Here is a 27,636-nt window from a genome sequence, read left to right on the forward strand (position 1 = left end):
TCAAGTTAATTAAATATTTTATGGATACCTCCAGATTTTAAAAGAAAACAAAAACGGAGCTTGGCATTCTGGAGCTGGGACGCCTCGTTTCTTAAAATAATTCATGACAAGTCAGCCATTACAGAAGATATGACCCCAAATTAACAGTTTTTTTGTTATTATTTTAGCTGACCACCTCTCTTGTGTAGAAATGCTTAGTATGGTTTAATGAGTATACGCATTGACCTTCCTCTTCTGTAAAAATCCCATACAGGGATACAGACAGATGTACAAAGAGCAGCAAAAAAACAAAAGGGTAGGGGGGGGGGGGGGGTGATGAGACAAAAGACGGACCAAAAATCTATCCTCCTTCAAACGAAAGTGGAGTGAATGTTCATCTCTGTAAATACCAACATCATAGAAGTGTACTGACACCAACCACTAGCACAGACTCTAATACAAACCTTGACTTCTTCTTAACCTAGAGTAAGAAATAAGTGCAGTTTTGTTTCTTAAAAATACAGAATATTTTCAGAAAATGATCCAAAATCTAACAAGGATGACGAAGAAAATCATCGTATGATTGTTGATTTGAGAGTCCTCTCCACTTCCGCCAAACCCTTTGGTATTTACAAGCAGGGGTTTACCTTTGTGTTGCTGAAATCCAGGCCATGAGGAACCACACTTTTGCTTTATAGAAGAGCAGCACTCCATCTGGTGGGGTGCTGCCTGCATAGGCTCCAAAACTAAGGCCATGATGAAGTTAGCAGATGAAGGCGCCATTGTGCTATATGAGAATGTGAAAGCCACAGAAGTCATGTGACAGAAGATGTTATGAGTTAGCAAACTAGGATATTCCACAGATATGTGATGAAATCCACCATATGGAGACATGAAGTGGAAATTGCGTTCCAGGTCTAGTAGAGAGGCCCAAACCACCAAAAAAGAAAACGAAATAGGATATGGTCTTAAGAGGTCTCAAAATGTCTGTTCAACCCTTCAAACTGCTGAAAGGGCCGATTCACTGTAGTCCAGCCAGAAGTACTTTGACTGTGCAATTTTCTGTTGTGTTACTTTGTACAGACTATGTACATTCTACAAGGTTCCTTAGTGCTACACTGTTGTACTTTTTGTCCCTGCAATTTGAGGACGTGCAAACTCCACAAAGTCATCAATGAGAACTGGCCATGCTCCTGTGAAAGGAATAACATGGAATTAGGCAATTCTAATACATCATAATACAAATGCTGTTTAAACAGCTTTAAAAAAAAAAAAAAAAAAAAGGCATAGGGTATAGAAAGTTTCAGATCTTACCGTATTTTTCGCCGTATAAGACGCACTTTTTCCCCCCCAAAAGTGGGGGGGAAATAGCAGTGCGTCTTATATGGCGAATGTAGCTGATTTTGCCCAGTTTTCAATGAGACACCCGCCGCGATGCCGTGCGGCGGGTGTATCAGCTGTGAGGGAGGAGGGGCTGGGGGGCGGCGGCATCTGCATTTATAATGACAGCGGGGCCCGTGCAGTGACTGTATTCTACTACACGGGCCCTGCTTACTGTATAATCATATCCCTAATAGTTAATTGTATGCATGTAATCGCATAATGAGCGCTGTGTATCACCGTACTTACAATTAGAAGCGCTCGCCGTTCGGAGCAGAGAGGAGGGAGGAGGCAGGCCGGGAGGACGGGCGCTGGCAACGCGAGTCATACGTCACGCGCCTGTGCTGCCCACTTTAGGAATGAAGCAGGCGGCGTGGGCGCATGACGGATGACTCACGTTGCCAGCGCCCGTCCTCCCGGCCTGCCTCCTCCCTCCTCTCTGCTCCGAACGGCGAGCGCTTCTAATTGTAAGTACGGTGATACACAGCGCTCATTATGCGATTACATGCATACAATTAACTATTAGGGATATGATTATACAGTAAGCGGGGCCCGTGTAGTAGAATACAGTCACTGCACGGGCCCCGCTGTCATTATAAAAGCAGATCTGACCCCCACCCCCATTATAAAAGCAGATGCGACCCCCACACTTATAAAGGGGATCTGTCGATGACACATAGCATAAGATGCTATATATGTGTCATCCACAGATCCCCCCCATAACTGTCATACACAGATCCTCATAACAGTGCCATCCAGAGAGGATCCCCCATAAGTGTCACCCACAGATTCCCCCATAACAGTGCGTCACTCACAGATCCCCCATAACAGTGCGTCACTCACAGATCCCCCATAACAGTGCGTCACTCACAGATCCCCCATAACAGTGCGTCACTCACAGATCCCCCATAACAGTGCGTCACTCACAGATCCCCCATAACAGTGAGTCACCCACAGATCCCCCATAACAACAGATCCCCCATAACAGTGTGTCATCCACAGATCCTCCATAACAGTGCGTCACCCACAGACCACAATTAGTTCAAAAGCGCACCTTTTGGTTCAAAATATTTTTTTTCTTATTTTCCTCCTCAAAAACCTAGGTGCGTCTTATGGGGCGAAAAATACGGTAATCTTATCCTTAGGATAGACCATAAATATTAGTGGGGTTTGATCTCTGGGAACCATTAAGCAGCAAAGTGAAGGGACCGCACTACTCAGGCTCCCTTATTATTTCCATAGGCACACAAGATCAGGAAGCTGTACCAAGTACTGTAGTGCTTCCCGTTCACTTTGCTGATTGACGGAGGTCAGACCCCACCAATCAATGACTGATGGGCCATAGGAGGTCTAATTTGCTTCTTTGATCTTCACATAACACAAACTTGAAAGGAAGTCTTTCACCAGGAAATTTGCTGTTAAATCAAGCACAGTTTATAGGGCTAGCTCAGCTGAATGTAATGGTTAGCTTTCCCCTAGCAATCCATTGCTACAATCTGGAGAAAAAGTACTTTTAGGCCTCTTTCACACTACCGTATGGATATTTCAGTGTTTTGCGGTCCGTTTTTCACAGGATCTGTTGTTCCGTTTTTTTTGTTTCCGTTGTGTTTCCATACCGTTTTTCCGTATGGCATATACAATATACAGTAATTACATAGAAAAAATTGGTCTGGGCATAACATTTTCAATAGATGGTTCAGAAAAAAACGGAACGGATACGGATGCATTTCTTGAATTTGACTTGAATAGAGCCACGGAATGTGATTTGCGGGCAATAATAGGACATGTTCTATCTTTCAACGGAACGGAAATACGTGTACATGCTGTTTTTTTTGTTTTTTTTTGCGGAACCATTGGAAATGAATGGTTCCGTATACGGAACGCAAAAAGGAAAAAAAAACGGTAGTGTGAAAGAGGCCTTAAAGGGGTTATCCAAGCCCTATAATGCCCAGGCCCCTCACACAGGTTGTACTTACCTTTCTCCCCAGCAACCGCGTTGCTTCTGATGCCCGCACGGCCGCAGCTGCATCTCCCCATTGTGCGGATCAAAACATAAGGGGGGGCCAGCCAATAGCAGGCCACGACAGGGACTAGGGAGGCTCATCTCCATCGCAGCCTGCTATTGGCAGCCCCACCCCTACCAGGGAGCAAGGTACGTACAACCTATGTGAGGGGCCCAGGCATAAGAGGGAGCATTATAGGGGTTGGATAACCCCTTTAAGCCATATGTAAATTAGCAGGTCCAGGCCTCTCTCTGCACCCTTCCTCCTCCTGATTCTTTTGCCAGCCCCCCTCCTTGTTGACTGACACAGCCAGGGAGATGACTACACAGAAACAAGGGCCTGTCAATCACAAAGGAAAGGGAGGGGCTGGCAGAGGAAGCAGAGTTGAAGTCGGGAAGGAACACACAGCATTATAAACCATCATAATGCCTTGGATCTACAGTACAGACCAAAAGTTTGGACACACCTTCTCATTCAAAGAGTTTTCTTTATTTTCATGACTATGAAAATTGTAGATTCACACTGAAGGCATCAAAACTATGAATTAACACATGTGGAATTATATACATAACAAAAAAGTGTGAAACAACTGAAAATATGTCATATTCTAGGTTCTTCAAAGTAGCCACCTTTTGCTTTGATTACTGCTTTTGGCATTCTCTTGATGAGCTTCAAGAGGTAGTCACCAGAAATGGTCTTCCAACAGTCTTGAAGGAGTTCCCAAAGATGCTTAGCACTTGTTGGCCCTTTTGCCTTCACTCTGCGGTCCAGCTCACCCCAAACTATCTCAATTGGGTTCAGGGCCGGTGACTGTGGAGGCCAGGTCATCTGGTGCAGCACCCCATCACTCTCCTTCATGGTCAAACAGCCCTTACACAGCCTGGAGGTGTGTTTGGGGTCATTGTCCTGTTGAAAAATAAATGACGGTCCAACTAAACGCAAACCGGATGGAATAGCATGCCGCTGCAAGATGCTGTGGTAGCCATGCTGGTTCAGTATGCCTTCAATTTTGAATAAATCCCCAACAGTGTCACCAGCAAAGCACCCCCACACCATCACACCTCCTCCTCCATGCTTCACGGTGGGAACCAGGCATGTAGAGTCCATCCGTTCACCTTTTCTGCGTCGCACAAAGACACGGTGGTTGGAACCAAAGATCTCAAATTTGGACTCATCAGACCAAAGCACAGATTTCCACTGGTCTAATGTCCATTCCTTGTGTTCTTTAGCCCAAACAAGTCTCTTCTGCTTGTTGCCTGTCCTTAGCAGTGGTTTCCTAGCAGATATTCTACCATGAAGGCCTGATTCACACAGTCTCCTCTTAACAGTTGTTCTAGAGATGTGTCTGCTGCTAGACCTCTGTGTGGCATTGACCTGGTCTCTAATCTGAGCTGCTGTTAACCTGCTATTTCTGAGGCTGGTGACTCGGATGAACTTATCCTCCGCAGCAGAGGTGACTCTTGGTCTTCCTTTCCTGGGGCGGTCCGCATGTGAGCCAGTTTCTTTGTAGCGCTTGATGGTTTTTGTGACTGCACTTGGGGACACTTTCAAAGTTTTCCCAATTTTTCGGACTGACTGACCTTCATTTCTTAAAGTAATGATGGCCACTCGTTTTTCTTTACTTAGCTGCTTTTTTCTTGTCATAATACAAATTCTAACAGTCTATTCAGTAGGACTATCAGCTGTGTATCTACCTGACTTCTCCACAACGCAACTGATGGTCCCAACCCCATTTATAAGGCAAGAAATCCCACTTATTAAACCTGACAGGGCACACCTGTTAAGTGAAAACCATTTCAGGTGACTACCTCTTGAAGCTCATCAAGAGAATGCCAAGAGTGTGCAAAGCAGTAATCAAAGCAAAAAGGTGGCTACTTTGAAGAACCTAGAATATGACATATTTTCAGTTTTTTCACACTTTTTTGTTATGTATATAATTCCACATGTGTTAATTCATAGTTTTGATGCCTTCAGTGTGAATCTACAATTTTCATAGTCATGAAAATAAAGAAAACTCTTTGAATGAGAAGGTGTGTCCAAACTTTTGGTCTGTACTGTATGTCATGGAAGCAGCATTTAGGATAGCAAATACCTCTGACACACACAGCCTATTTCTTGCAATTAATATGCTGATGTGAAACTGGCCTCTCTCCAGTGTGAAGCAAAGGATTGCAAAGTGTAAGTTTCATTACATTCAGCAGGGCTAGCCCTACAAGGCATTGTGTCTGGTTAGAGTGTGAATTTCTTGGTTACAGACTCCATTTAAATCAAAACGGTAATGTTGGAATACAAAATGATTTCTGTACTTACCTTCCTCATCATAGTTCGACATATCATCTGCTATCATTGTGCTGAAATCTAGTAAAAGGTTCCACGTGTCCTTAGGTATTGATCGTTTATGATGTTCCTTGGTACAAGAGGAAAAAGGTTTTCAAGTACAAGTGTCATAGAAATAAAAACTATAGGCAGCAAAAGTACCTTTATGTGGTTCACACCAGTATTCACAGTGGACCTACACATGAATGAAGAAATCAGACAAATAGCAGCCAAGTCAAACACCTCTCCAACAATGACTGCACAGACAAATGATGGCTGAGATCTGACAAATAAAGCATATTTTTGGAAATGTAATAAATCAAATGACCTAAAAGGCCCCATCACAATCCCTGTACACAATGCAGGGGTGCCATCCAATGTTATGTACACAGAGCCTGTATGGCTGTGTATTAAGCCTCATATCTAGAGCACAGGCGTGAAAAGAGAGGGCTAACTGAGATCTCTTGCCCTATCAATCAAATGAGAGGGGTGGGTGTACTGAGCACTGGAACGTAGCTGCAGCGGTGCTCCTAACGCTACAGCCATCCCCTTGATGCTCCAACTAGCTCATTTGTATAAATATAAAAGTAACGATTTCTCAGCAGCGGTACAAACTAAATACAAATATACGGTTACTAGTCAGCATGATCAACCCTACCAGGCAGTATATGCCACAAACTGAAATCTACACCAGTTAGCAGCTGGCATAGACTTCATCTACAATTTACACCAGTTTCTAGTGTAAATTATACTAAATCCGATGTCCCTTTAAACCCTGCCCATTCTCTCACCACTTTTTAAAACCTCAAAAAGTAGCAAGATTTGTTCAAGCCACAGCTATGAGGCATTTGCAATACACTGTACATCAGTTAGTTATAGACTCAACAGCCAAAAACCATGACTAATAACTTAATAATAAAAAAGAACCAAATAACCCAAAATAAACTTACCAATAAAAACTTGTTCCATAAGTCTAGGAATTTAAATCTTCCATTTAGTACTAAATTCCAATAGGCAATGGCCATCTCTAAGTCTGAAAAGTGATAACATTACTTTGAGTGCCTGATGTAGAAGGTAACAGACAGATGTTATTGCAGTACAGCACAATCTGCACATACCTAGACCTTTTTGCCCTGGATTTTTTGCAAAGTTGAATGTAAACTGATAAAAGTCTTTAAATTTGCCCGCTTCTTTTAATTCTTGTTCCATTTTCGGTAACTGTGCTTTTAACTTTTCTATGCTGTCACACCTGCATTAGAAAAAGGTATTTTATATTTAATACAGTACTAATAGTAAACATCTGTATAATGGGCTCATAATGCACAAAATAAGATACTGAAAAAGTTCAAACATCAGCAAAAATAAAAAGGGCAGAGGGCCCTGCCTTTAAAAGTGTAAAGGGATTTTCCATAAGAAGAAACACATCAAACCGAAAAATAATTATCTCTCTCAGAATGCACCTTGAGGATTAGATCAGTTATTGACAATTTTTTTTGTTTTTGGTGGATGAGATGTACATTATATAGTTACAGACGTGGACAAAATTGTTGGTACCCTTTGGTCAATGAAAGAAAAAGTCACAATGGTCACAGAAATAACTTTAATCTGACAAAAGTAATAATAAATTAAAATTCTATAAATGTTAACCAATGAAAGTCAGACATTGTTTTTCAACCATGCTTCAACAGAATTATGTAAAAAAATAAACTCATGAAACAGGCATGGACAAAAATGATGGTACCCCTAACTTAATATTTTGTTGCGCAACCTTTTGAGGCAATCACTGCAATCAAACGCTTCCTGTAACTGTCAATGAGACATCTGCACCTCTCAGCAGGTATTTTGGCCCACTCCTCATGAGCAAACTGCTCCAGTTGTGTCCGGTTTGAAGGGTGCCTTTTCCAGACTGCATGTTTCAGCTCCTTCCAAAGATGCTCAATAGGATTGAGGTCAGGGCTCATAGAAGGCCACTTTAGAATAGTCCAATTTTTTCCTCTTAGCCATTCTTGGGTGTTTTTAGCGGTGTGTTTTGGGTCATTGTCCTGTTGCAAGACCCATGACCTGCGACTGAGACCAAGCTTTCTGACACTGGCTAGTACATTTCTCTCTAGAATTCCTTGATAGTCTTGAGATTTCATTGTACCCTGCACAGATTCAAGACACCCTGTGCCAGACGCAGCAAAGCAGCCCCAGAACATAACAGAGCCTCCTCCATGTTTCACAGTAGGGACAGTGTTCTTTTCTTGATATGCTTCATTTTTTGATATGATATGCCTCATACAGCTGATGTGCCTTGGCAAAAACTTCGATTTTTGTCTCATCTGTCCACAGGACATTCTCCCAGAAGCTTTGTGGCTTGTCAACATGTAGTTTGGCATATTCCAGTCTTGCTTTTTTATGATTCGTTTTCAACAATGGTGTCCTCCTTGGTCGTCTCCCATGTAGTCCACTTTGGCTCAAACAACGACGGATGGTGCGATCTGACACTGATGTTCCTTGAGCATGAAGTTCACCTTGAATCTCTTTAGAAGTCTTTCTAGGCTCTTTTGTTACCATTCGGATTATCCGTCTCTTAGATTTGTCATCAATTTTCCTCCTGCGGCCACGTCCAGGGAGGTTGGCTACAGTCCCATGGATCTTAAACTTATGAATAATATGTGCAACTGTACTCACAGGAACATCTAGTTGCTTGGAGATGGTCTTATAGCCTTTACCTTTAACATGCTTGTCTATAATTTTCTTTCTGATCTCTTGAGACAGCTCTTTCCTTTGCTTCCTCTGGTCCATGTCGAGTGTGGTACACACCATATCACCAAACAACACAGTGATTACCTGGAGCCATATATATAGGCCCAATGGCTGATTACAAGGTTGTAGACACCTGTGATGCTAATTAGTGGACACACCTTGAATTAACATGTCCCTTTGGTCACATTATGTTCTGTGTTTTCTAGGGGTACCATCATTTTTGTCCATGCCTGTTTCATGAGTTTATTTTTTTACATAATTCTGTTGAAGCATGGTTGAAAAACAATGTCTGACTTTCATTGGTTAACATTTATAGAATTTTAATTTATTATTACTTTTGTCAGATTAAAGTTATTTCTGTGACCATTGTGACTTTTTCTTTCATTGACCAAAGGGTACCAACAATTTTGTCCACGTCTGTATATAGTTGCCATTTTTGGTACAAATACATTAGTGCTTAATTTTTAATAAATTTTGTTTTTGGCAAAATGCAAAAACGAAGCAATTCTGCTGCAGTTCTTATTTATTACGGTGTTTGTGCTCCAGAGCAATAAACTATAGTATTTGGTTAATTTGACGCCGCCTCATACTCCGTGTGGGTGTGATAGAGCTGTACCACTGTAATGCTATACATTTGTGAGCCACAGAGATTCCCACAGAAAAATCATCATATGGTGATCTCATTGTTCCTCGTCCAACAGGCCCAGTAAACATATCTTGGAAGAGCACACAACTGGGATAAATAGCAGATTTATGAGAAATTTGGTGACTTCTGCCCAGAATGTGGATATACAGTAGGTGCAGAAGACCAGATTATATGCCAGAAATCTGCATCCAGATTCTTTGTTTTTTGACTGTATGGCAGTTAAAACACCATTTGCGTTAAATAAATTAAAAATGTCTGGTCATTAAAGTGGGAGGGAATAAGCTATAAAGACTACTGGACCGCTGAAGTGACAAGTGGAATCTGGCCAGCACTGCAGACCGGCTTATCAGGAGAAGAGACTGAGCATCATCCGTTAGTGGTGAGATTTATCTGTGAAAACTGATCCTATTTTAAATAATAATATCCGCACGCACACGCTCCAAGTCGTCATTGCTTTTCTGTGTCTCACTGATCACGGGAGTGTTTTGTGATTTGTTCTGAGCTGTATGTGATCCATGTATTTTCTTTTAATTTTACCATTAAAGTGAACCTAAACATTAAACTAAACTTTATAAAAAAAACTATTCTAAATGTGCTAAGAAGAATTTTTGTAATATATATATTTTTTTTACTACTCCTTGCGAAATAAGCACCTGAATAGCACTTTGAAATCAGGTGTACTGGTGTATGGATTCCACTGGGGCCGCAGTGCGTGATATTTTTTTCACATTTAGAATATATGTTTTAATAAAGTTTAGGCACACTTTAAGAGTTTAAATATAGTGAAATGACCGAAGATCACAGGACTAGCTCTATATATAATGAGTCACATAATGAGTAATAAATTAAGGGTTCAACAAGGAGTGCTGCCTAGATGACTTTTCTTATAATGAGTCACCTTAAAGGGACCATTCTGTCAAACGGTATTTTCAAACTTCATAGAAAACAAATTTATTAGAATTTTTGCCTGGTTTTCTTTTTCATTTCGACAGTACTATACGGTTAGAAATTAAATGCAAATATTGTCCTTCATTTTAACAATCGGTACACAGAGATATATTCCCTATACAGATAGGTAACACATTGTTAGTTTTACTGCTGCTGTGAGGGGAAAATGTTATCTGTTAGTAAAATAGTAGACTGTAAATATAGGATAACAGTAGACCTGATCTCTTGGTAGACCTGGATAACAACACCCAAAGAAGAGCATTACACTTGTCAATGTAACATGTGTTGCTCTAATTGAGTCACTCATCCCCTTCCCTGTTGGGCCTGACTGAGAAAGTCAAGAGAGGCTTTTTGTCATACTAAAAATACAAACAAAAGAGGAAGTTAAAGTAGAAGAATAAAAAGAATATACGGAGTGACTACAAAAAATGATATCCAGAAAACCATCCACCCAGTTTTTGTGCCTAAATCTTGGCGCAAGTGGTGTTTCTATGCAGCCCTTGCCACGTTCCCGAAAAGGGCATGGGCCAGGCGAATTTATCTTCTTTTACACCAATTTTCTGCAATAGATTTCGGTTTAGGTGCACGGACTACCAGAGGATGTGCCTAATTTACGACGAGGCGTGGGCCTGGTTATAAATTAGGTGCATGCTCCAGCAGAGCAAAGGATATTATAGACCAGCGTAAAATGAAAATTCCCCCCACAGGCTGTTAATATGCGATAGAAATTTTTTGATGGCCGTGTCCTTTCAAATGGTTAAAGGGGTTATCCAAGACTATTAAATGCCCCGGCCCCTCACAATGAATATACTTACCTGGCTCCCCACATGCAGATGAAAACATCCGCTGTTGGGGGGAGCAGCCAATGGCAGACGAGGACGAGCCTCCTTACCATCATCCACGAAGAAAGGGAGGCGCATCCCAGTCACCTCCTACCATTGGCTGCTCCCCCTCCGAAACGGGATGTTTTCATAAATGGACGGGGAGAAGTAGCAGCGGCAGTACGGGGACCAGGGACGGCGTGGGGAGCCAGGTAAGTATATTCAATGTGAGGGGCCCGGGTATATGGGGGGGCTCTTCACAGTCTTGGATAACCCCTTTAACAGTAAAGAGTTTTGTTATTTTACTTTGCATCAAAGTGCACTCAAGGTAACTAGAACATCTTTCATGAAGGATTAATAGCACATCCACCGCTTACCCTAATTCAATCATACCATCCATGAACTCCTGCTTTGAAAACTCGCATTGTGTGGCCGCTTTGAATTTCCAGGCAATAATTAATACACTGACGCTGGCAGGATCAAGTGCCAAATCATCACAGAACTGCTGGATGCCATCTATTCCAATTTTATTTTCATCCTGAGGGTCTGCAAAGCAAAAGGGAAGAATGCTGAATGGTAATGGGTTCACTTACATGGCCAGTGTGCACACGGGTGCATGCAGATCATAGTTCTGCTATCATGTCAGTATTCCGTTCAGGTATAATAAAGCAAGTAAAAATCAAATGAAATCATCCAACTGGCACTGCACTAAACCATAACTTCATTTAAGAATACTCAGTCCACAAAGCATTTAGCATAGAAAAGGTTGTTTGCAGAGTAAATGTATACCGCCCCTTGTAAACTGATGTATCCAAGAACAGGAAAAAAAACAGGATGTCTGCCACAGGGTATTTATCAAAAGGGCTTGCTGGTTTGATTTAAATCCGGTTTCAAACATTATTACGCTTTACTGCATTTCAGCAAGGCTGTTAAGAACCTGTGATCCATCTACTGACTTAACAGAAGCTTCACTACAGCCCTTCCATGACCTTTCAGTTTTTTGGCTCTAAGGTGTAAAGCTGGCCACATACATTAGATCAGGGATCACCCAACCTCACGGGCTGTCAATTGGAAACAAATTTAGACTTGATCTTTTCTGCAGTTCTGGTCTAAATCTGTCCATTGCATGCATTTCTCTAGTGCATGGGCAGGCTTTAGCAGAGAGGGAACTGTTATGAAGCTGGGGTTGCCTCCTACTTCTTTAAAGGGAACTGAAATGTATTCTGTCCTCACTAAGGGTAACAAAGTAACAACAGACACTGATTTCAGTGGTGTATCATGCATGAGATAATAAGCCCTAGCGCTATTTTGCAGGGTTTTTGGAGTAGACTTAAAATATAAGACCACTATTAGATTAGTGAGGGTCCTACTACTGAGACCCCCATTGATCTCAAGGACAGAGACCCTGCGAGGCCCCAAAATGGACGTAACAGCAGTTATGCATGAATATTGCCACGCCATTTATTTCTATGAAAGTTCCAGAGATAGCTGTATTTGACTATCTAGAGTTGTTATTGTTATCAGTGGGGGTCCAAGGGGTAGGACCCCCATGTGGATAGGTGATAACCCCTGTCATATGCCCTATGGTAGATGAAAAAGATGGACCTCGTGTAATGGTTCAGTGCAGCATCTCATGACAACAGATTATGTGGTCAAACTCATTCCAATAAGCTGCCCAGTGGGTACAGGAGAAGCTGCCGGCTTGATTTTACTGGAATATGTCAAGAGTCTCTCCTAAGGACAGATAATGTGAATGCAATATGCAAACTTCTACCCAAGGATTCCCTGATACAGTGATATTACCAGAGACGCTTCCTCTGCCATCTTCTTTTGCATCTGACCACAAGCTGTTTGGTAGCAGTCTACACCCCTTGGAACCACGCACCGCACATTTACGGCACTGGGGCTTATTTAATTAGTGCCAAAGCAGTAAATGTCCGGGGGTGTGAATGGTATAAGCTCAGGAGCTATGCTTACACCATAACGGCAGGTGTCGGCTGGCAGTGTATTAGGCTAGGTCTGCACGACAATAAGTCGCGCGACAGATAGGGCACAACTACGCTGCAACATTTTCCACGCAATCGTTTGTTGCACCAATGTCGCGCGACAATTTTTATAATGGCAGTCTATGGTGTCGCACTGCAACATGCGACGCGACAGTCGCAGAAAAATCCATCTCGAATGGATTTTCTGCAACTGTTGCGTCGCAGTATGTCGCAGTGCGACACCATAGACTGCCATTATAAAAATTGTCGCGCGACATTGGTGCAATAAACGAATGCGCGGCAAATGTCGTTGTGTAGCCCTAGCCTTATAGTTGACACTCTCCTGCAACAGTAAGGATTGGAAATAACTCATGCCAGGCTATTTAACCCCTTAGGCTAGTTTCAGACGAGCATGTTAATGCTGGGAAACAAGCTCCGTGTGCAAGCATCATTTCCCGGCCTGAATAGTGCTTCTGTGACATGGGCTCACCGCATTATAATGATTTATAATAATGTGGGTTCCTGCCCGACCTCCGCTGTAATGAACTGTACTCACCTAAAGCCATCAGCACAGTTCAATACAGCAGAGGTCGGGCACAGCATTATAAAACCTAATGCTGTGAAACCGTGTCATAGGAGCAGTGTTCAGGCCGGGAAATAAAACTTACACACGCAGTGTGCTTCCCGGAAAGAACACGCTCGTCTGAAACTAGCCTAAGATGCAGCAATCATGGACCCTAAATGGTTAGAAAACGAAAGAGGGGCTTCCTGTGTCAATCCATGGGACCCCCATAATGCAATCTCAGGCTGCCAATTAGTTGCAGTGTTAGAAAGCCTCCAAATCCACCATGTTTGTATGCCTATTCCCAAAAAAGGCTGCTTGCCGGGTTTTCGGGTATGGCCACATGGACTGAAATTTTGGCTGTATTTCCATAGCAAAATTCACAATGAAACCAAGGCAAAATCTAAGTGTTATATGTGGATTTGTCAGGAAGTTTTCTGCAAATGTGTTGCAGATTTCCCTCTATGCATTACAAAGGGGAAAATCAGCAGCATAAACTGACATACCCCAGATGTAAAGCCTGCTCCACAGGTCAATTTATTCTGCAGATCCATCCATGAAGTATTGCTATCGTATCAGTGTCAAATGTTTGCTGGTCAACTACCCTAAAATGTTCAGGGAAAAAAAGGCAAAAAAAAACCATTGACATTTAATTGTAAAAAATTGTTTACCCTCCTTGCAAAGTAATACTTCCTCACACAGCACTGTTGAGAGTTTAAAAAAACTATGGCACTCAATACAAAAAGTTCTAAACTTTAGTAAAACCCTACACATATTTGGCATCATCAACCTAGTGCAACTGAGCCGAGATGGACTAGCTGCTAGTGGTGCTTGGTCAATGATCACATTACCTAGGTGGTGTACCCCTTATTTTAGGTTCTGCAGCAGGGTCACATTAAAGCTGTTTTTCAGGTCATTTTTTTACTGGTCATCAGTATCTGAAACCTGGCTGCAGCTATCGATTATTTTAGTAATCGAGCATTCTATTAAGAAAAAAATAATTAAAAGAACCGTTTTCTATAAAAACTAATCACCCCACCTGCCATCAGTCTCCCCCCCATGCCATCAGCTTTCCCCCAGTCCCATCAGTTCCCCCTGCCTTGGGCCACTAGCTCCATCCAGTGCCATCAGCTCCCACAGGCCATTAGTTGCTTCCCCCCAGTACCATTAGTTCCCCCTCCAATGCCACCAGCTCCTCCCCCAGTGCAATCAGCTCCCCCACTCCCCCATCTAGCCATCATTGCCCCGCCGCAGCGCCAGTGAACTAAAATACTTACCTTTCCTGTAGGGGTGCTGTCGTCACTCCAGAGATCTTCAATCCTCTTCTTCACGAGCTGCACTGGGATCTAATGTCACACAGCGTCAGGTCATAGTGCACACTTACTTGCATGTTCTGACAATTTGTGTACATCAGGATCCAGTGCAGGCCAGCAGGAGACCACGGAGCGGTGAGTAATAGCAAGCACTTCACTCACGCTCCGTGGTGACATGGCACAAACGAATCCTTGATGCAAAACTTTTTTTTAATCAGAGTAATCGTTTCAGCCCTATACAGGGCTGAGAAAAGACAACGGCGCTAATGTGGGCGCCGGTGCCTTCTCAAACAGCTGATTGGCAGGTGTCTGATGACCTACAGGATGACCAGAGGATAGGTCACTAGTTACAAACACTTGGAAAACTCCTTAAATATTGGGTGACATCTCCCCTTGCTGAGATACGGGCTGCCACTCTGGCATGGCAGCGCATCATACTGATGATGAATATCCTCCTGTGGTATGTCATTCCAAGCTCTTAACTTGCAACTGTAGTTCAGTCGAGGCTGCTGTGCATGGGAGATGTGTTGCCCCATCCAGCCCCAGGCGTTCTCTATGGTGGAGAGATCTGGAGACTGAGTTGGTCAGCGGAGCTGCTGGACACCCTGAAGATTATGATGTGCAGTGTGTGGGCAGCCGTTATGTTGATGGAACACTATGTCCCCTGAGTCAGAAAAAAGGCAGTAGTACTGGTTCCACGATGTCCTGGAGATGAGGGATGGAACGCAGGAGCTGTAATTATGCTGCTCTTTACTGCAATGTCGAGAGCCAGCAGTAAAACAGTGACGAGAACACAGCGCTCATAGGATTAGGTGACCTCCCACCAATCTGATATTGATAACCTATCCTGAGGATAGGTCATCAATATTGGAAACCGGACAACCCCTTTAATTTTTTCAGAGGTTCTTTTTTCATTTTCCAGTAGTGTAATAGTAACATGGCACATAGCTGTGTTGTACCCCCAAATGATACCATGAAAAACACGAATTAATCCACAAAAAAAGCTCTTATGCAGCGGAGTCAATGGAAAAGTTAAACATTCTTGGAATACAGAGATGAAAAAGCTAAGAAAAATCGCTGCCTCCTTCCAGCCGGTAGAAATGATGAGGATGTAATGGACAGACAACTGAGCAGTCTCCGCATGTACTTACCTTTGTATCTATTATAAAGCTGCTCTAATTTCTTCCTGTCCAATGCGCCTTTTACACTCTCTCGGATATAGAGTTCAGGGTTCTGAAAAAAGTTGTCTGTGGCCACATCTAACTTCCAGTCATTCTGGGACAGGCAACTTACTGCAGTCTTTTCACTGGATTGTGTGAAGATCATAAACTGCCGAACTTTATCTTTCTGCGAGGATTTCAACTTGTTCTGTGGAGGACGAGATGATTGAGAACTAAATATCCAAGGTATCATAAAAAGCAGAGTAAATATAACCACTGATCAGATTAAAGCTGGGCATACACATGTAATACCTGAACGATCTTTCAGCTGATGACTATCTCCCCAACTCCCCCATACTTAGGACGGCAAAATGTGTCTGTGTATTCAATGGGAGCCACTGCCAGACGCTACTGACGACTTATCTCCTTGGAGAAAAGGACTGGGTGAAAATAGTCACTTTTCCCGATCCTTCTTTTATCATCTTTCAGGGGAGAGTCAATAGCTCCCTATACACACTACACTGTCGGCTAGGGCATGCTGCCGATACTCAAACTGACAGCACGTCTAGGATTTTATTACAGATTTCATGCTGGGAAAACTCTGCCGTGTATGAACATACCCTTACACTTCATACAAGGCAGCAGTTGTCCAGAAAAAAAGCTATGTGCTCACCACTGCCCCTACTGGGTACTGAACGAACTACAATGCCCTATGAAATACTGTGCACCATCATCATTAGAGAGGTGCCCCTAAACTGAATCCACACTGGCACAGACGTCACCCGTAAATCATCAGCCGGATGCTGTGCACCACAGTTTATTCACAGGTGTTCACCTATACCTCCACAATTTAAACCTGTCTGACAGGTCCTGACACATTAATAAAGCAGGATTGCTGTATATTTGTAACATAGCTGAAAAACACCGCTCAGGAATAGGGTGGACCTGTACCCAGTGATCCTTCACATGGTCCATGTGGAACGTGGCAGGACCTGTTCAGTGAAAAACTCATGGGTTGGCATGAGCGTTGAATCAGATTTGTCTGCGACTGCATTCAGTGTTTGTTTTTCTGGCCAAACTACATCACAGGAGCGTCGTTGCCTTCTCAAATGGCCCAGGGGTCCTGGGTGTCGGACCCCCACAATCAGACACTGATGATCTATTAGTATTAAAATCTCAGAAAATTCTTATCAGGGTTCAAAATGGACATATATCTTTAAATGGGTCTGTCCAAGTTATTGTTTTGTTCTTTGTATGTTCCTAAGGCCCCATTAACACAACCGTATTTTTGTTTCTCATCCGATCCTCATTTTTGCTGATAGGATCCTAGCTCCCTCCTCACCCTGTAAACACAGAGCTGACAGACTGGAGGAGTTCTGCAGAGTTGCTGGGCAGACTAGATGGGCCTAATGGTTCTTATCTGCCGACACATTCTATGTTTCTATGCTCAAGAAGACCCTATGTGTACTTTACATCTGGGACTTGTAGTCCCACAAATACAACACAAGCATCCCTGCCATCATCCCGCAGACAGGGCAGCACTTTTATTCACTCCCTTTGCAGAGCAGGGGGACGGAAAAGGCAGTCTTTATTAACACCCACAAATATTCATGAGGAAAATCTCAGCGACTGTTATTACACGCCCCAGCAGCTCTGCAGCAGCATGTCAACAAAGGGCCAGAACAGAACTAGGGAAATTAAATATATATATTTTTTTTTTAGGCTTCCCAACGGGCCCTGAATGACATCCCCTGCATACAATGCACTCATACCACCATTCTCCAGTGATCGTCTGTGGAACTGAAGGTCCATCATGTTTGGAAATCACCCTACCACTAGTTAGGTATCTGCCTGCCCTCAGTGACAATTCACTTAACCTTTAGAGAACCTTGCAATTTTCCTTTTTTTGCTTTTCACTCCCCGCCTTCTAGAGTCATAACTTTGTATTTTTCTATTCACATAGGCTTATTTTTTGCAGGAAGAGTTGTAATTTGTAATGGCACCATTTACATTTTCATACAACACAGTAGGGGGAAAAAATTCTAAATGGGGTGCAACTGGTAAAAAAAAAAAAAAAAATCCTGACAGTTTTATGGGGGAGGGGTCATTATGTGGTAAAACTGACCTGATAGCACATTTATATAGTTTATTTTGTGTTTTAATACTGGGGAAAAATAAACACCTTGAAAAAATGTATTTATTTTTTTTCATCACCATTTTCTGACCTATATAACGTTTTTGTAGTTATGCGTACAGAGCTGTGTGAGGGATCAATTTTTGCAAGGCGATCTGTACTTTTCGTTGATACCATTTTGAAGTGTTTGATCACTTTTAATGACATTCTTTGGGAAGTTGAAGTGACAAAAAATGGCAAATTGGCAGCTTAATTTTTTTCCGTTATGCCATTTGCCATATGGGATTAATATTGTTATATTTTAATAGCACAGATATTTTTGCACATGGTGATGCCCATGATGTGTATTTTTTTTATTGGTTATATACTTTTATTTTGATTTTGGTGAAAGGGGGGTGATTTTAATATGCAAGTAGATATACTAACAGGATGACCCGGCTTCACACTGGTATATTTCCACTATTTCATTTAATGTTTGTGTGAGTTGATAAAAGATACCGACAGTATCTTCCATAACAGTGACCTCCACAGCCCCTAACCCTTAACACTGACCCCTACAGTGCCCGCCTTCTTAAAATGTGACCTCCACAGCGGCCCACCTCCTTAACTTTACCAGTGACTTCAAAACACCCCATCCGACCCCCATAACAAAGACCCCCACAACGGGGCATTATTGTCTTTAATTGACAGTATATAAAACCCCACAGAATTAGTATACCCTTAAGGTCACGTGAGTTACATCAGCCTCTACAACCAGGTTGGCTAAGTGTCGCAATCGAAGTCATATTAACTCACACAACAGCTGTCTTATACTAAGAATGTCCTTTGTTGCCTATAGCAACCAATCAGAGCTCATAATGACCTGTAGCAAAATAGAAGCTGAGCTGTGATTGGTTGCTATATGCAGCCTGATGAATATCCAGGCTAACTGCCACAACAGCCAACAGACAATGGCTCCTGTAGTTTGGCGATTAGGTTACTAAGTGTATATTTTGGCAAATAATTGGAAAGCGCGGGGTGAAAATTTCCACCCAAAACATAGTCTATGATGTTCCCAGAGTCACAGAAGTCTGTGCAAAATTTTGTGATTGTAAATGCAACGGTGCGGATTTCTTTAGTGGACATATATACACAAATACACCCAGTTTTATATAGTATAGTGTGAAACTTGAAAAATTAGAATATCGTGCAAAAGTTCATTTATTTCAGTAATGCAACTTACAAGGTGAAACTAACATAGGAGATAGACTCATTACATGCAAAGTGAGATATTTCAAGCCTTTATTTGTTATAATTTGGATGATTATGGCTTACAGTTTATGAAACCCCCAAATCACAATGTCAGAAAATTTGAGTATTACATGAAATCATTTAAAAAAGGATGTTAAATAGAAAAATGTAAGACCTCTGGAAAGTCTAATCAGTACTTTGTTTGGGTACCTCAATGCAGCGTGGCATGGATGCTATCAGCCTATGGCTCTGCTGGGGTGTTATGGAAGACCAGGATGCTTCAATAGCGGCCTTCAGCTCTTCTGCATTGTTCAGTCTCGTGTCTCTCATCTTTCTCTTGGCAATGCCCCATATATTCTCTATGGGGTTCAGGTCAGGCGGGTTTGCTGGCCAATCATGCACAGTAATCCCATGGCCATTGAACCAGATACTTTTGACAGTGTGGGCAGGTGCCAAGTCCTGCTGGAAAATTAAGTCACCATCTCCTGGTAGACGGCTGCGTTGACTCTGGACTTAATGAAGCACAGTGGACCAACACCAGCAGATGACATGGCTCCCCAAATCAACACAGACTGTGGAAACTTTACACTGGACTTCAAGTATCTTGCTTTGTGTACCTCTCCATTCTTCCTCCAGACTCTGGTTCTTTGGTTTCCAAATGAGATGCAAAAGTTGCTCTCATCAGAAAAGAGGACTTTGGACCACTGAGCAACAGACCAGTTCTTTTTTCCTTTAGCCCAGGTAAGACGCTTCTGACGTTTGTTGTTCAGGAGAGGCTTGACAAGAGGAATACGACATTTGAAGCCCATGTCCAAGATCCGGCTCTTGATGCACTAACTCCAGCCTCAGTCCACTCCTTGTGAAAGTCCCCAACACCTTTGAATGGTCTTTTCCTGACAATCCTCTCCAGGCTGCGGTCATCCCTGCTGCTCGTGCACCTTTTTCTTCCACACTTGTCCCTTCCACATAACTTTCTATTAGGGTCCATTCACACGTCCGCAATTCTGTTCCGCATTTTGCGGAATGGAATTGCAGACCCATTCATTTCTATGGGCCCACACTATGTGCTGTCCGGCTCTGGAAATGCGGATCCGCACTTCCGGGTCTACAATTCTGTTCCCCAAAAAATAGAACCAGACCTATTCTTGTCCGCAATTGCGGACAAGATTAGGCATTTTTTATTACAGTGCCGGCGATGTGCGGTCCGCAAAATGCGGAACGCACATTGCTGGTGTCCATGTTTTGCGGATCTGCAAAACACATACGGATGGCCCTTTAATGTGCTTTGATACAGCACTTTGGTAACATCCAACTTCTTTTGCAATTACCTTTTGAGGCTTTCGCTCCTTATGGAGGGGGTCACTGATGGTTTCCTGCACAACTGTCAGGTCAGCAGTGTTTCCCATGATTGTGATTCCTACTGAACCAGACAGAGACCATTTAAAGGCTCAGGCACCCTTTGCTCAGGGGGTATGGACTAATCAGCTGACTAGAGTGTGACACTACTTTGAGCCTAGAATATTGAACCTTTTCACAAAATTCTAATTTTTGAGATTGCGACTTTGGGGTTTTCAGAAACTGTAAGGCTACATGCACACGACCGTATGTGTTTTGCGGCCCGCAAATTGCGGATCCGCAAAAAAAAAAAAAAAAAGAATGCCTAAAAAAAGAATGCCTGTCCGCAAACTAGAAAAAAATAGGACATGCACTATTTTTTGGGCAGAGCAACGGAAGAGACATACTGATGCGGACAGCACAAGCATCCTATACGCAAAAAAAAAAAAAACGGATCGGACACAGAAACAAAATACGGTTGTGTGCATGAGGCCTTAGCCACAATCATCCAAATTATAACAAATAAAGGCTTGAAATATCTCGCTTTGCATGTAATGAGTCTATCTCATATATTAGTGTCACCTTTTAAGTAGCATTACTGAAATAAACAACACATTCAGAGCCTGTTTAATAGCGGCTGATGTTACTGCCGCAGTCCTGGGTGCGCCGTGATCTGCTGCCAGTGTTTCCTCTTAGCCCTGACCACATAATGCTTGCTGCTTGTTTCCTGCAGCATTTCCTTATGATCCGGCGCACGTCACTTCCTGTGTGTTATCGGTTAGATCATGTGACCTCACTGACCAATCCTAGCCCTCCTGCACATATATAAGTGGCTCAGCCCCCTTTCTAGATGCCTCAGTGTTAAGGTCCTTGTGTACTGCTAAGGTTCATGATAAAAAATTATTGATGCAAAGCTGGCTGGCACTGGGGGCAGCTGGTGGCACTGAGGGGGCAGCTGATGGCATAGGGGCAGATGAGTTTTTATAAATAGAAACGTTCTTTTCAATTAGTTTTTTGTTATGAGAGTACTTGATTTATCGTGGAATTAATCGATAGAATACTCGATTACAAAAACAGTTGATAGCTGCAGTCCTAGGCAAAGAGCTTAAGGCTAGGTCTACACGACGACATTTGTTGCGCGACATTTTGTTGCACCAATGTCGCGCGACAATTTTTATAATGGCAATCTATGGTGTCGCACTGCAACATGCGACATGCTGCGACTGCGACGCGTCAGTCGCAGAAAATCCATTCAAGATGGATTTTTCTGCGACTGTCACGTCGCAGTATGTCGATGTTGCAGTGCGACACCATAGACTGCCATTATAAAAATTGTCGCGCGACAACTGTTGCGCCCTATCTGTGGCGCGACAAATGTCGTTGTGTAGACCTAGCCTAAGGATATATTCAAGGCTTGATGACATATTCCATCGCATAAAACCGCTCTTCTAAGGGTACTTTCACACTAGCGTTTTTGTTTTCCGGTATTGACTTCCATCACAGGGGCTCAATACTGGAAAAGAACTGATCAGTTTTATCCTAATGCATTCTGAATGGAGAGCAATCCGTTCAGGATGCATCAGGATGTATCTGTTTAGTCCCTCTTAAGTTTTTTGGACAGAGAAAATACTGCATCATGCTGCAGTTTTCTCTCCGGCCAAAAAGACTGAACACTTGCCGGAATGCCGGATCCGACATCAATTTACATTAAAGTGTATTAGTGCCTGATTCGGCATTAAGTGTCCCAGTAAAACGGATCCGGCTTTCCGGATCTGCCCATGCGCAGACCTTTAACAATGCAAAATAAAATTATACCGGATCCATTTTCCGGATGAATCCTCTGCTACAAGTGTGAAAGTACCCTAAGCAGTGTAATCGGTCACAAAAACACCCAGATTTCCACCGATTTCAATGGGAAAAAAGCCTAACCATGTACGGCTTGTGAAGTAGCATGGTATTTTAATTTTGGCACCCAGCATCCTGGTGTAGGGTTAGCTAGTGCCATCCTGCGCACTTCACACTCTTTCCATACAGCTTGGCCCATGCCCAGGGATATACACTGTAGATCTCTATGTATGGACCAGTGCCCGGGTCCTGGTCATGAGGGACCGAGATCTTAAATTAAAGAGACTCTTAGGCCAGGTCCACATGAGCGTATTGGGTCTCATTCACACCTCCGTTAGGCGATCCGGCACAGAGCAGCCTACCAGATCCTCTACTTCACCGGATCCCCAGTGATCTGGCCGCTTTCCTACATAAATGCCGGGTTTCAGCCAAAAACCATTGCAAGCGACGTTTATTTGTCCGGCTGGCATTTGCACGAGATCAGGCAGCCGGATCTCCTTAACTTTCTGCTTCTATTATGAAAATCACTGACACAAGACGGATGGCATCCACGTTCTGTCAATGGTTTTCACGGATCGTTGGTAGAATATGCGCTAATTGTCAGCCTAGCAGTGTACTGGATTATGGATAATGCACGGAGAGCAAAAGAAACAGACGCACGGACCAAACACTGATTCCTAACGTCTGAATCACTGACCATCTTATCACACAAGCGAGTTTAAGGCGCGGGTGCGATCTGTGAAGTGAGCGCATAGCACCCGCACTGAATCCTGACCCATTCATTTCAATGGGTCTGTGCACGAGCGTTTTTTTCACGCCTCATTTCTGAGTTTTTCACTCAGCCCTGGCCCCATAGAAGTAAATTGGGCTTCCGTGAAAAACACATTATAATCCAGATACAATGTGTTTTTCACTAATGGTTGCTAGGAGATGTTGTTTGTAAACATTCAGGGTTTTTTTTTCACGCGTGTGAAAAAACGCTTAAAAAATGGATTGCACCCATGTGGAAAAAACGGACTGAACTTGCTTGCAAAATGGAGCGAGTTTCACTGAACGCACCCTGAGTCAATCCGTATAGTTCGCGTGAAAGAGGCCTTAGTGTGCCTGCAGCTGTACAATACAACGTGCGGCGCCTGCTGTACCACAAGCCCTCACCGCATGTTCCCAAGGCATTTATTTCCTTAATTTTCCCAATCTGGGGGGGGCTCATTCTAGCCCTGACTTCTGCGTACAAACAGCAGTAGGTTGCCGGTGTTTTGTCAGAAAACTCTAACTCGTCAGATTCCCTTACCCCACGTGACTTCCGGGGGTGTGCGCCGACAAAGTACCACGACACGGCACCTCTGTGCAAACACAGTAACAGGGCATGGTACCAGGGTAAGGTAAAATTACAGTGAGCATTGACTCATGGACGCGCACACGGACAACGTGCGTGCTCTCAGGGGTAAGGAGATCTGACGGTCTTTTGTCTTGTTAAATCTCCTTACCCTCACACTGCGCATGCGCGGATTGTAAAATCTCCTTACCCGGTTCATTGCTGGCTGAATCCGCGCGTCCACAGTGTGAGGGTATGGAGATTTAAGAAGACAAAAGACCGTCAGATCTCCTTACCCCTGAGAGTGCACACACGGAGCCGGTGCGCACGTCCATGAGTCAACGCTCACTGTAATATTAACTTACCCATCCCCGGGTACTGCGCTTGTGCGGAGGCGCCATGCCGTGGTACTGCACTTCCGCGGAGGTGCACACCCCCAGAAGTCACGTGGGGTAAGGGAATCTGATTAGTTAAGGTTTTCTGACAGAACACCGGCTTAACCCCAATAGAGTAGGGGAGGTCTGCAGGATGGACAACTGAACGGCCAAAGCAAAAAGCACAGGGTCAGCCTCAAATTTCTGCCACAGATTCCACAGCAGATTTCGCCAGGTGAAAAAAATCTACGTGTATTTCGACATGCCTGGCCCGACTGCGGGTTTATGGATCTGAATTCAAATGGATCTATGGGTCTTAGAAACACATGGTTGGGTCACACGTCCAAAACGCAGACACATAATAGAAGCAGAAATTTAAAGGGGTTGTCCGGGTTCAGAGTTGAACCCGGACATACACATATTTTCACCCAGGCTGCCCCCCTGATGTTAGCATCTCATGCTCCGATGCTCTCCTTTGCCCTGCGCTGTTTACAATCTTTTGTTTACAATCACACACTGCCGGGCAGAAGTTTTACTGGTTAGGGCAGCGCTAAAGCCCGCCCATCAGTGCAGGTAACATCACCGGGCTTCCTGGCGGCCCCATGGAGAGCCCGATACGTCACCGGAACTCCTGAAAATGCCTTTGCCATGTGCGATTTAGCGCAGGGCAAAGGAGAGCATCGGAGCATAAACTGCTCCGATGCTCAAGTCAGGGGGGGCTGCCTGGGTGAAAATGGAGGTATGTCCGGGTTCAGCTCTGATCTGGTGTAAATGCCAGCCGGACAAATAAACTTTGCATATAGGGATGAGAGAACTTGTGTTTCAAGTTTGGCGCATAAGGTTCGGGTTATCTAAGAATCTTATTGAAGTCACTAGGGATCCGGTGGTGAAGTAGAGGATCTGGTAGGCTGCTCTGTGCCGGATCTCCTAACGGAGGTGTGAACGAGACCCAATACGCTCTTGTGGACCTGGCCTAACAGTCTCTTTCATTTAAGATCTCGGTCCCTCATGACCAGGACCCGGGCACTGGTCCATACATAGAGCTCTACAGTGTGGGCATGGGCCAGGCTGTATGGAAAGAGTGTGGCACAGACCCACCTTCCTGGCACAGCTGGGGGGCACCTGTGAGGCTGCAGGTCACCCAGCTTTCCTAGGACAGGAGAGGGTGCTCGTGGTTACACAGGCCTGGACATGATGGGCACTACCCCGGCTCCTCCGAATACTAACCCCCCAGGTCAGGACAGAAGCTGGTCTAGGCCCTGACACCCCGCACTCAGGTAGCGTCACTGCCCGGCTGGGAGACCTTCCCCCCGCCAGCCGCAGGCCCCTACCGGCAGCGGGAAGGCCGTGGAGGCGGCAGCAGGCCCGGTGCTCTCACTCACCATGTTGGTGCTCGGCCTCCCGGTGAGTGTGAGTGGTGTTCTCCGCTCTCACGGGCTCTCTGCGATCTCGCTCATGCGCAATGCTGCTGCGGCCTGCGGCACGTACGGAGAGGTGAGGCCGGCACTTGCAGGCACTGGGCGCCGGGGACACACAGCCTGAGAGGCCGCCAAGAGACAGCTGCGACACAGGGGGGCGGAGAGAGGGACAGGGCAGTGCCAGCCCCACACAGTAATGTCATGGGTTAGCGGGGGGCACTGCTGGACAGTTTCCATAGTCCCTGCTACAGTACCAGCCCTGTCAATATGGTAACTGGTTCTCCCCATGAAGGACATATGTATCCATGACACTGACCGCCAGACACTAGGAAAGAGCCGGGCCAATAGGGTGAGAGAACCCCTTTAACAACCCAGGCTCAATAGCTGTCATACTTTTTTTTTTTACTGTTAGGGCCCTTTTACAAGGATCAGAATTATTTCAGGGATGAATACTAATAATTGCCCAATAATTGCCCCACGTCAAAGGTGCTGCCGATCACCCTCTGGTGAGAACATCTTCTATGGGGCACCTAAAACCATTGGAACTTATGGGGATGAACGAGCGTAGTTCATCCCCATACAGAGGAGATGATTACTGCCTGTGCAGCCGTATGTCTGAGCAATGCTTGTTCCCGATCATTGCCCTGGGCATCTGCTATCGCCTCTGTCCAGAGGAATTACAGGGGCAAACAGTACTCTGCCCTGTGCTGACACATGGATTTAAACTTCAGCTCAGTCCAGTGGCGTAACTAGAAATGACTGGGCCCCACAGCCCCCCAATTTTTGAATGACACCCCCCCCAAGCAACTTTTTCATAACCCCAATGCCTGAGGCTAGTCAAGATCACGCTCTCAGAAGAGGCCCGACTGCCGCTCCGGCCGTTTCCTACATCGTCTCTGTATACAATCTCATTGTATAATACTGCTGAGGGGGCCGGGTTGACTGTGGCTCCCCTGACCTGAACTAGCATAGTAATTTAGGATACAGTCAGTTCATATCTGATTGCGGGGCTATTGCAATGTACTCAATGGATGATGGGGGTACGCTGCTTTAGCACCGCAATCAGAGACCATCATAAATGACTATGATGCAGTCAGTTTGGATCGGGGGAGTAGCGGTCGGCCCAGGAGTTGCAGCAGACACACATACTGGGTTTCTTGAGTCAGACGCTTCCTATACGCATAAGATAGCTGCGTTAGGCCCTGTTCACATTTCCGTGTTCGTTTGACGTCTGTGAAAAAATCAGTCCCTGTTTCATCCGTGAAGATTTCTGTGTGTCACCCTTTTCCGTGGACACTGCTCAGCTTTATGCCTCATTCACACATCAGTGTTTGGTCAGTGATTGTGAGCCAAAACCAGGTGCAGCTTCACGGATGCATCACTGACTTAAGCATGGCTATGGATGTGTGTAGGAGGCTTTATAACGTATCTCTGTGTAGGTCCACTGCAGGTTTTGGCTCACAATTACTGATGGAAATCACGGACCAAAACTGTGACATGTGAATGAGGCTTTAAATGAATTTCCAGAGCATCTCCAACAATGGTACACGAAAAACAGACCAAACAAGGACGCAACACGGATGCCCTAGACACCCATAGACTATAATGGGCGTGTGGTGGTCTGCATCACGGACCAAAGTAGTGCCAGTCTCCAGTGATTTTTTTTCACTGACCCACAATCATAAAAAAAATACTGTTGTGTGAACTGATGCTTTGGAGAGCGGAGAGAAATGCTTGAGGAGGAACCGCGGAGGAAGAAGATGTGGGTTCATCCTATTATTTCGCAGAGGGCTTGCAAAGGTCAGTTCACAAGTCTGTATGCAGACCTACGTGAGCACCCTGCAAAATTTTATAATTCTTGTCGGATGTCGATTACAACGTTTGATCTGCTTTTGGTGGAGTTGAGGCCTGGCTTGACCTTCATGGACACCAACATGCAGCGTTGTGTTTCAGCTGAGGAACGGCTAATTATAAGGCCCCCTGCACACGAACATGTGCACCCCGTTGCCGTTTTGCGGATCCGCAATACACGGGTGCCATTCCGTGGGCATTCCGCATCACGGATGCGGACCAATTCACTTGAATGGGTCCACAAATCCGGAGATGCGGAACGGAAGCATGGAA

The 27,636-nt window shown here is 44.3% G+C and overlaps 1 protein-coding gene across 1 annotated transcript; it reads right to left on the reverse strand.

Moving 5' to 3' along the window:
• On the reverse strand, nt 1-27,519 carry DCUN1D1 (defective in cullin neddylation 1 domain containing 1). Its single transcript, XM_044291417.1, has 7 exons — nt 25,477-27,519; nt 15,853-16,069; nt 11,219-11,387; nt 6,797-6,927; nt 6,629-6,711; nt 5,673-5,769; nt 1-1,172 (listed from the first exon to the last, which is right to left on the reverse strand). The coding sequence occupies exons 1-7, from the start codon at nt 25,477-25,479 to the stop codon at nt 1,093-1,095; spliced, it is 780 nt and encodes a 259-aa protein (XP_044147352.1). The 5' UTR covers nt 25,480-27,519; the 3' UTR covers nt 1-1,092.
• Between the last annotated feature and the right edge of the window lie 117 nt (nt 27,520-27,636).

The sequence above is a fragment of the Bufo gargarizans genome, chromosome 4 (assembly GCF_014858855.1).
Source record: "Bufo gargarizans isolate SCDJY-AF-19 chromosome 4, ASM1485885v1, whole genome shotgun sequence".
Lineage (NCBI taxonomy): Eukaryota > Metazoa > Chordata > Amphibia > Anura > Bufonidae > Bufo > Bufo gargarizans.

What these genes read in the sequence shown, in the direction of transcription:
- DCUN1D1 (XM_044291417.1), bottom strand. An exon ending in GATGGTATGATTGAATTAGG is followed by an intron (nt 6,928 to 11,218) that starts GTAAGCGGTGGA and finishes TTTCTAATGCAG; the next exon opens with GTGTGACAGCATAGAAAAGT. An exon ending in GTCGAACTATGATGAGGAAG is followed by an intron (nt 1,173 to 5,672) that starts GTAAGTACAGAA and finishes TTCCTTTCACAG; the next exon opens with GAGCATGGCCAGTTCTCATT.